Below are 10,297 nucleotides of genomic sequence, written 5' to 3'. Positions count from 1 at the left end.
CAAGATCAGATGAGCTATGCAATACAACTTGTTTTCAATCAATCAATTAATCGATCGAGAAATCAGTCTTTATTTGTGTAGCGCCAAATCACAACAAACCTGATCTCATGACGCTTTTACAAATATAGCAGGTCTAGACCATACTCTTTGTTAAATTATTAACAAATACCAGATCCAGTCCCCTCTGAAGACAGAGCTCAGTCTTGGGTGCTGGGGGTGGGATAAGATCCCAGTGTGTCAGTGTGCCAGTTCCCCCGGTAGTCTAAGCCTATAGCAGCATAATTAAGAGCTGGTCCAAGCCTGAGCCAACCCTAACTATAAGCTTTATCAAAAAGGAAAGTTTTAAGCCTAATCTTGAAAGCAGAGAGGGCATCTGCCTCCTGGACCCTGACTGGTTCCAAAGGAGAGGTGCCTGATAAATGAGGGCTCTACCTCCCATACTACTTATAGACTTTAGGTAGGACAAGCAGGCCTGCATGCTGAGAGCGTAGTGTTCTAGAGGGGTAATAGGGCACTATGAGCTCTTTGAGATACAAAGGTGTCTGACCATTAAGAGCTTTGTAGGTCAGAAGAAGGATTTTAAATTAGATTTTAGATTTTATGGGGAGCCAGTGTAGAGAAGCTAACACTGGAGAGATGTGCTGTCTTTTCCTAGTTCTAGTCAGTACTCGAGCTGCAGTGTTTAGGACCAGATGAAGAGTCTTTAGAGACTTTTTCTCAGCATACTTTCCATTTAGAGAAACAGGAACTCTGTTTTATTCTTATGGTCAAAGGAAAGAGATGATTTACTGGCAGCTATTTCAAAATCAATGAATGTGTTAGTTGCTCAGTCAAGTTAAGATGTGTTTTCAGCCCTTTGTGGTTTTATCCCCTAGCAATTTAATACATTGGGGCTGCAGTGGCTCAGCCTGTCAGGACCTGGATTGAGACTCAGGGGGGTCACCAGTGGTAAAAAAAAAAAAAAAGGACTGGTAGCTGGACTGTTGTTCATTATCTGGGCACCAGTGGTGTACTCAGGCTGTTTGAGGGGCAGGGGCAAATACATTAAAAAAGGGTACATCCTTTTAAACTCCTTGTACTCTCAGTTTAGGGTTAATTTAAATGTATTGAGGCAGAGGTAAAAAGAGCTGGGTCTGGGGGCCCTCCCACAGATAATTTTGAGCACCTAATTCCCTTCAATGTGGAGAATATTTTTCTGAACAATTGTGGTGGAAATTGAATTATGTAAAAGGAAAACACAAAACTGCTGATATATTTATATATTATTTAATATATTACATCATTAACATAATATAATTAACTACAAGGGCAGCCAGAGGGCCCTTTTTTAACGTTTCATATATTTGAGGGGCATCCAGAGGATCCAAGAGGTTGATCGCCCCCCTGCCCTCCCTCCTGAGTATACACCACTGCTGGGCACTGCTGATGTAGCCTTTAGCAAGGCATCAAACTTCCCCCTGGTCTGGGTTCCTGTCTCTGTGCAACTCCCTGAATCAGACATCTATTCATTATGTCCATAAGATCAGTTTACTTTTTGCTTTTGACCCTCTTTACATGCTTTCTTCTTTAGTTATGTGTGTGTGTGGCAGGTGTGAGAGCAATACAAGTGATCACAAGTTCACGAGTCCAGAGATTATCCAGCAAGAGTTGAATGCATGGTTTCATCAACACAAAGTCAGACTGCAGTTTGTCTACATGTTTTTTTTTGCAAAACAAATCTCCAGTAAATGTTGTAAAAGGCTTATTTTACAACACGTTTATATTGTGAAATATTTCAGGATTGTAACAATATAGGGCAAATCTGACGAGTGGTACACAAATAAAATATTTTGATAGTGCGTGTGTGAACTCCTCTCAAATCCACAGCTAACTGATGCTAATATGTTTACCTCCAACTGCAATCTGAAACACCTTCATTCCTGTATCATCTGATTAAAAAAACCCAAACCTTCATGACTTCTAAAGAGAAGTGAGTGTTATTATAAGTCACTGGTGATCGTCAGCGCTTCCTGTTAACACATCTGATCAGCTGTGATGTCTTTGCATTGAGTAATCATTTACAGTAAATCAAAGCCTAAGTTGACCTTTAAATAGACAGTAGGTCATATGATCTTTGACAGGTCATGTGATCTGGATGCAGTTTTCATTCAGGGCCAGTTAACAGATCATAACAAGTGAAACAAAATCAATGAAGTCAGATTTACAATTGTTACGTTCTCTTCATCAGATTGATCAGAATTTTAAATATGCCTCCCCTGATTTCATAATATATTCAATATAGAATCAGACTGTAAACTGTTGATTGTTTTTTCACTGCATTAAATTCAGAGAAAGCGCTTGAATTATAATCTTTACCCGACACTCAACCTGTTGTGTAGCAGTACACAAACAACTATTTTATTCCCCTTAATTTCTAACAGATTACATAACTGTGTATCTTATGTCTTACATTTCAGGTTGTAAATGTGTAATTTCCAGATCTATAACGAAACTGTCAGGGTTGTCATGTGCAAGCTGACAGGGACAAATGAAACATGAGGGCATGCAGCTAAAACATGTGGTGCATAACGTGGGAGCTGTTGTCTGCTGGTTTCTGTTTTGCCTTTGCAGAATAAATCCCTTAAGCCTGTAGACACACACACACACACACACACACACACACACACACACACACACACACACACACACACACACACACACACACACACACACACACACACACACACACACACACACACACACACAAACAAATGGGATTAAAACTTGTGAAGACTATACAATGTATGTAAAAACAAATGAACATGCTTTGTTATAAGCTCTTTCTCAAGGCCAAATAATCACACACACACCTTGCTGAGAATGAACTCCTGAACTCTTTGTTCTTTATTCATTTTGTGCTGACTCATGACCCCATCCTGTCACTTGACTGTTGTTGTAAATGCTTTTATTGTAATTGAGGTACATCACATTTATGTCTGCATAAAGGTGCACTTGGCTTCAATTTATTTTAGGCTAGCACTTCCCTTACTCCTCTACCCCCATTCATCCCAGTCTTACACAAAAATACCAGAAGTGGCACGGTGCAAACAAAAGCATTTTACAGGATCACATTGACATTCCACTTTGTTCATGTGACTTAAAAATGCTGAATCAATATGTTTCGCTGTCGCACTTGAGGTCATTTAACTCTAAAGTAGCTGAAAAGCTAGTGGTGGGAAGTCAACGCCTAACAAGTGGACAGGAAGTCAACGCCAAGTAAGTGTGCAGGAAGTCCATGCCAAGCATGTGGACAGAAAGTCAACACCAAACAAGTGGACAGGAAGTCAACGCCAAGGAAATTTACAGTATGTCAATGTCTAAGCAAGTTGGAAGGAAGTCAACACCAAGCAAGTGGAGAATAAGTCAACGTCAAGTAAATGGACAGTAAGTCAACACCCAAGCAAGTGGACAGTAAGACAACACTCAAGCAATTGGAGAATAAGTCAATGCCCAAGCAAGTGGACAGGAAGTCAACATCAAGTAAGTGGACAGTATGTCAACACCCAAGCAAGTGGTGAATAAGTCAACGCCCAAGCAAGTGGACAGTAAGTCCATGCCCAAGTAAATGGACAGGAAGTCAACTCCATGGTTTAAATATAAGATGGATACATATGAATTTCAAACCAGAGTATTGCTCTGATGGACAAGTGGGATCTTAGTAATTTAAGTACAGTCCCTTAGGCAAACCCAAGATACCAGACACTGTAGACAGATAATGCAATCCACAGTGTTGAATAATAGAGAGAACCCCTGAAGTCCCATTAGGTGATCATTTTTATCACAAGCATGCACACAAGTTATTATCTTCTAGGAACAAGTTACTTAACCTGTGCAGAAAAGTTGGTTCCTTGTGGCCACAAAATAATTATCTTTTGGGAACAGGTTAATCTTTTTGTGCTCAGAACTTAGTACCCTTTGCAGATGCAAAACTGGTTAATATTCCACATGCCACACAAGATAATAACTAGTTTGCATAAGATAAAAAGTTATTACTTTTGCAGGATTCAAAGGTTTCATGAAATACTGCACTCAAATAAGGAGTTAGTTTGTTAAGTATTTTGCTCTCGACTAATTTTCATAGGAATTTGCATCAGCCACGTTAATATATCACCATTATTATATTTCAAGGTTGATACTCAGACTGCAATTTGCTGTTGTTTCTCTAGACTGATTTTTAAATCATAAATCACTACTTGTACCCTGAATATTCCACTTGTGGTTAATTTATTTTACTGATTGTTACATATTTAGAGTAAGCTTTGTGAAGCTCTACAGCAGCTCAATTAGCGGTTCTGTTTCTGTTGTTTTTTCATTATACCTAGGCTAATAAATGCCCTTGTTGTTACAGAAAGGAACCTAACATGTACAAACACACCTGTCTGCTAACTGGGAACAGACATGCAGACACATGAGACATGTTGATAGAGTTTAATGACCTCTGTAAACTTTTAGCTTACCTCTACCTTTTTTTTTCATAGCATCTTTATGGTCTTAAGTATTTTCATGGGATGAAAGCCTTGTGACAGACAGACAAATAAACAGTGACAAACAGGATGACAAGGCAAAATAAAGTGAGACAACAATGAAATCAGAAAATAAAATATAAATACTAGTAAATATGAGGAAAAGAGTTTATAAGAACATGTATTTACACTGTAGTTGTCATCATTTTCTTGAAAACAAATCCATTTGGAAATTTGAGCACTAGTTTCTGCTGTTTTCCATGTCATTCAGTCGACTTTTGTGTGTTAGTGTGCTTAATAATATTTCCCTCATGTTCCTGACAATAACAAGTAGGTACTGTTAGAAGTCAAGTAGAAAACAGGATGTGTGCATTGAAAGGAAGTCCTGACAGCTGTCAGTGGAAAGTCACATGAATCATAAATCCAACAAAATGAAATGAAAGAAAAGATATGACTCTTCAGAATGGGTTTGTATAATCTTTTGCATGCTGTTTCGGGACTTTTCATATTTCTGAGAACCATTTTAAGCCCCGACCTCTGGTATATTTACGTGAATGTGTGAATTTTGGCCGCTTCATTTCTCTTTGTTTCTTCTTTAAAAAAAGACATAAAAACACTTCAGTCTGATTTGGAGAAGTTGAGACAGACAGGGTATACTATAAAAAAGAAACCAATATATCATTCAAGTAACCAAACACTGATGTGCGACTGTCTCAGCGAAAAATTACACCCACATTTCTGAGAAATACAAACAGCAACATCTGCTACCTACATATTTTCCACTGGCATCAATAAATCGGTAAGGTTTCAAATAAAACAGGTATATTTAGTTCAGCATACATTAGTTATTGTATCTTTGTTCTTGTTTCATTTATGTTTTTCAGAGGGATCCAAGTCAGTCTGTGACAGGAATAAGGGGAAATCAACACAAAATTCCGGTGTGTTCTTACACACAAGGACAGCCTGTGTCCCTCTGTGGTCATCATTAAATTTTCCACCAACATAACTGTTGAGTAATCGATCATGTCCTCAAAAACAGAGAAATTCATGACCCTGATGTTTCTTGTCTGCTGACATATGTTTCCCAAAAGAAATGGTATCATGAGAACTTCTCATAATGAATAACTCCCACTTTCCTTATTTCAATGATTGACTCTTTACTTCTCTCCTCCTCTCTCACTTAACAAGCTGCTGACATCCACCTGACTGGACATACTGCAGGTCATAACTGAAGACAGCTATATAAGACTACATCCCTGACACAGCCCGGCATTACCTACAGGTGTTTATACCTCCGACTTCATCACAAACACCAACAAAGGTAAGCAACTAACAGCACACACACACAGCAGCACAAGCCTTCCCGTTCTGAAAGGTGCTTGCTCGCAAACAAGAAACAGAGGCTGACGAGATGAAAGTGATTCTGATACAGCGGTGGTGTGCATGGTAAATGGTTTGTGAGCAAAACTGAAGTGAAAGAGATCAGTCTTAACCTGTGTGGTTTCCTGCAAGTCACAAGGGATCTGTGTCTTTTCTATGCCTGTGTCAGTCAGTATGAAGCTGCTGCTGGTTGTTGCTGCTGCTCTGGCCGTGGCCAGCTGTGCCAGTATCTCCCTGGAGGACCTGGAGTTCCATGCCTGGAAGCTCCAGTTTGGTAAGAAACTTATCATACTGCTTTCTTTGTGTTTTTTCTTTCTCCTAAATGCAGTAGATTTTGTTGGTTTCCTGTGAACATATCACCTGTGTGGCTTGAATTTGGAGCGGTTAACACAACACACACTTAAAAGTCTGAGGGGAATTTGTTACATCCTGTTAACTTCAATCTAAAACTTTTCCCATGAATTCAGGAGCATCTATTTTTCATAAAAGGATTTAATCAAATATAAGCGTATTAAAGAGTATTGTTTGATATTTTCAACCAAATTTTCTCCTCCTGGACTTGCAGGAAGGACCTACAGCTCTCCATCAGAGGAGACTCACCGCAAGCAAATCTGGCTCAACAACCGCAGAGTGGTGCTGGTGCACAACATCATGGCCGACCAGGGCATCAAGTCCTACCGCCTTGGCATGACCTACTTTGCTGACATGGTATGAATTAAAAGACAGAGACTACCTTTTTAACTTTCAGTTTTTTCTTTGTATGTTTTTAAGGAAACAGTGAATGACATTTGTTCTCTCTTCAACAGCAAAATGAGGAGTACAAACGCCTGATCTCCCAGGGCTGCTTGGGTGCCTTTAACGCCTCTCAGCCTCGCCGTGGCTCCACTTTCTTCCAACTGCCTGAATTAAGCGACCTGCCCAACACTGTTGACTGGAGAGACAAGGGATACGTCACTGACATCAAGGATCAGAAGCAGTGTGGCTCCTGCTGGGCCTTCAGTGCTGTAAGTACAACAACAAAGTCCTATCCTCTCTGTTTGACTTCACACAGCTGTTTTCTGGTCTCTGATGAGTGTATTCCTCTTCCAGACTGGCTCCCTGGAAGGTCAGCATTTCAGGAAGACAGGAAAGCTGGTGTCTCTGAGCGAGCAGCAGCTGGTTGACTGCTCTGGTGACTATGGTAACATGGGTTGCAGCGGAGGCTTGATGGACCAAGCTTTCCAGTACATCAAGGCTAACGGAGGCATCGACACAGAGGACTCCTACCCTTATGAAGCTGAGGTTAGAAGAATTTCTCTTTGCTTGCATGGTTGTAAATGCGTCTTTTGGAACACAGCACTAAATAGCAGAGTAAGAGATACAAATCAACTCATTCAGACAGTTTGAGAGTGATGGGCCCATGTGTTAAAGCTGAGTAATACTGCCATCTTGTGGACAAAAATGTAGCAACCCAAAACCATGAAATAGACTTTTAAACCTCTTCTAGTCCATCTTTCAAACTTTATTTAAAAAAAATCTAACATTTGGAAATCTTTTTACTTGTGATAACCATTTTAAGTGTGTCTATCTCACACATTTTGCTATATTGGGATAATTTGTTCAGGATGATCAGTGCCGCTACAACCCTGCCAACATTGGAGCCACATGCACAGGCTACGTGGATGTGAAAGAAGGTGATGAAGATGCCCTGAAGGAAGCTGTGGCCACCATTGGGCCTGTGTCTGTTGGCATTGATGCCTCCCAGGAGTCCTTCCAGCTCTATGAATCAGGTGAAGTACATCCCCTTGACACAGCAGAAAGTAAGCAGAAACAAGCAATACTCGTTCTCTTGTATGTAACTGTCTGATCTGTATTTGTAGGAGTGTATGATGAGCCAGGCTGCAGCAGCACAGAGCTGGATCATGGTGTCCTGGCTGTGGGCTATGGCTCTGACGGTGGAAAGGATTACTGGCTGGTCAAGAACAGGTAAAACATGTCATAAATCAAGGCCTGCTCTCATGCTAACACTCAGTCGCTTGTATAACAATGGAGACAGAAAGCTAAGTTGTAGTACCCTCAGAAAGCAGCAGTGAGGTGTTTTTTCTTATTATAGCTGTGAGAGTAAAGTGAAACTCACTCAGGATGTTCCACACTACCACTTACTCGGAATTGCTACTATTATATCACTTCCCTAACCAATATGTGCATTATGATTGTTATGTCTCTACATGCAGTTGCCATGTTTCTGTTTCTGTTTTACATTCACTAGCTAATTGTTTCTTGTATTGTGTGTTTCTGTAGCTGGGGCCTGAGCTGGGGAACTAAGGGATACATCATGATGTCCAGGAACAAAGACAACCAGTGTGGCATTGCAACTGCAGCCAGCTACCCTCTTGTCTGAGCAGGTGAGCTCAAACTTAAAACCCTGCCTGTTTATAGCTCTGTTTAAAGATTAAGTTGTGTGCAGTCTACAGTTTATTGTACACTAACTGGTTATTTATATGCATGTTTATTGGTTTTCCAGGTCCAAGACTTCCTTCAGTGAGGAGGAGAACAGTGGTGCATAATTTACTGTAATTTCATTAAAGAAACTGACTAATAGAAGAACCAAACGTCCGTGTAAGTTAGGAGTGTGCAGTCTGTGTGAGCGCTGATGCACTTTAAATAAAATTACTTTTTTATGAGGAGTGTAAATAATTGTAAAGAAATAAAATGTTTGACATAAAAAACATAAATGTGTTTGTGATTTCATGCTTTCATGTCTACTTTTATAATAATGGGACAGTGTTGATACCATGTGACTCAACAACAGAACAGCTTTATTATGGCTTCTGTTAGTTTGCTCTTCTGTTAGTCAGTCCTCACAACCATTTGGGGCTGATGTCCAATTTGGTACAGTCAAGGACTCTATCAGCTTTAGCCTAATTAGCGGTTCTTGTTGTGCAACCATATTTGTTCTTAGTGAAATCTCTGAACATTTGTAGGTTGGGATAATGATTTACCAGGACATTTTTATAGCTTTAAAGTGCATGGGAATGCTTTAAAAATGGTTCATTTTACAACAAAAGTTGGTTAAACTTCAACTTCATCTATGAAATTTAGAACACATATTAGCTCAAATCCCCCATAAGATGACTTATAAGAGTTTGGTGATCACTTAAAATCTAGCCCCATCATACATCTATAGATATCTAAAGAAAGTGTTCCATTAAATACCTGCAAAACTACAACAACTTTCACATCACGCTATACTCAAACTCACACTCATTAGCAAATGTAGCTATGGATTCCCTAAGTGGACATGGTTCTATAAATTGTACTTACTCTGTTTGGTATCAACTTAATCTCATTTGTTTAATTATCCAGTTATCTTGATATCATAAAAAAACATTTTTATGTTGAGACGAATGGCTAATTTAACCCATTACAATTGGAAAACCAGCTCTTCCTTCCTAATTTGATGGTAAAAATCAGTTAGGATATCCAGAAAGGAACTGCAACTAACTTGTTATCTTGGTAAAATCACTACTGTTATCTTAAAATAACAAAATAAATAAGTGATGACCTTGAGTAAACAACCAGAAATCCTTGATTCACTCAGGCAACAGAGTAAACAAAATGAACAGCTGCATGTTTGCTCAGGGCTTCTGTTAGCCTGCTAACTTTCTAAACTCAAGTAGTGGACATAGTTGACACAGTCATTTTGAACATGTTAGCATGCTTACATTGGATTAGCATGGAGTATCTTGCTAAGAGGCCTATAGCTGCGTGGATCTAGAGCCAGATTTTGAGATTTTTGGCTGTAGTAAGTCATCACTTGTTATTCATCAGGTTATCACCTTATTAGGTTCTCACAGTTGATTCTTTATGAGGGTGGGCATTATGACTTTATGCTACTTCAGGACAAAAATGGAGAGTATGAGCAGTATTTATTCCATAATTGAAATTAAACTATATCTGTCATGAGCTGTGAACTATGGCTAATGTTAGCGATAGCTGGAAGGTAGCTGCTAGCTAGCAGGAGTTGTGTGGTAGATATGCAAGATGCTTTTGATTTACAATTGAGTTTTTTTCTCTGGCAGTGCTGCACTTGTTTTTCTAGTGACTCAAATATTTTGTGAATGTACAGATGCCTTTTGTGTGGATGGTGATAGTTTCTGTTTGTGGTTGTTATGCATACTTTAAATAATGACTTACTTCATTGGCTTGTAACTTGATTATCTCAGGAAACAGAATAAAATGTATGGATGCACGTCTGCCCAGGGCATCTGTTAGCATGCTAACAACTAAACTCAAGTGGTGGAAATGGTTGACAGTCATTTTGAACATGTTAGCATGCTGACATTGGATTAGCATGAAGCATCTTGCTCAGAGGCCTAGCTGCATGGAGCTACTTGTTGTAAACTTAGCACCACTCCAAGTGGTGCTGAGTCAAA

General features: G+C 39.5%; 1 protein-coding gene across 2 annotated transcripts; it reads left to right on the top strand.

The window, feature by feature from the left end:
* The first annotated feature begins 5,693 nt into the window (after window positions 1-5,693).
* On the top strand, window positions 5,694-8,589 carry ctsl.1 (cathepsin L.1). 2 transcript variants are annotated; one of them, XM_034674302.1, is made up of 9 exons: window positions 5,694-5,823; window positions 6,052-6,156; window positions 6,448-6,590; window positions 6,689-6,886; window positions 6,972-7,163; window positions 7,486-7,651; window positions 7,742-7,847; window positions 8,163-8,266; window positions 8,386-8,589. In XM_034674302.1, the coding sequence occupies exons 2-8, from the start codon at window positions 6,057-6,059 to the stop codon at window positions 8,260-8,262; spliced, it is 1,005 nt and encodes a 334-aa protein (XP_034530193.1). In that variant the 5' UTR covers window positions 5,694-5,823; window positions 6,052-6,056; the 3' UTR covers window positions 8,263-8,266; window positions 8,386-8,589. The 2 variants fall into 2 exon arrangements, with proteins under 2 accessions (XP_034530193.1, XP_034530194.1); XM_034674303.1 differs by having other exon boundaries at window positions 5,801-5,823; window positions 6,056-6,156.
* Window positions 8,590-10,297: the final 1,708 nt, after the last annotated feature.

Source organism: Notolabrus celidotus, chromosome 22 (assembly GCF_009762535.1).
Source record: "Notolabrus celidotus isolate fNotCel1 chromosome 22, fNotCel1.pri, whole genome shotgun sequence".
Lineage (NCBI taxonomy): Eukaryota > Metazoa > Chordata > Actinopteri > Labriformes > Labridae > Notolabrus > Notolabrus celidotus.
Note: the sequence above shows the minus strand (reverse complement) of the source record. Positions and strands in the feature narration are given on the sequence as shown.

Coding starts and splice junctions, on each gene's coding strand:
- ctsl.1 (XM_034674302.1), top strand. CDS start 6,057: ATGAAGCTGCTGCTGGTTGTTGCTGCTGCTCTGGCCGTGGCCAGCTGT. Junction 6,157..6,447: donor TGCCTGGAAGCTCCAGTTTG/GTAAGAAACTTA, acceptor CTGGACTTGCAG/GAAGGACCTACAGCTCTCCA. Junction 6,591..6,688: donor TGACCTACTTTGCTGACATG/GTATGAATTAAA, acceptor TCTCTTCAACAG/CAAAATGAGGAGTACAAACG.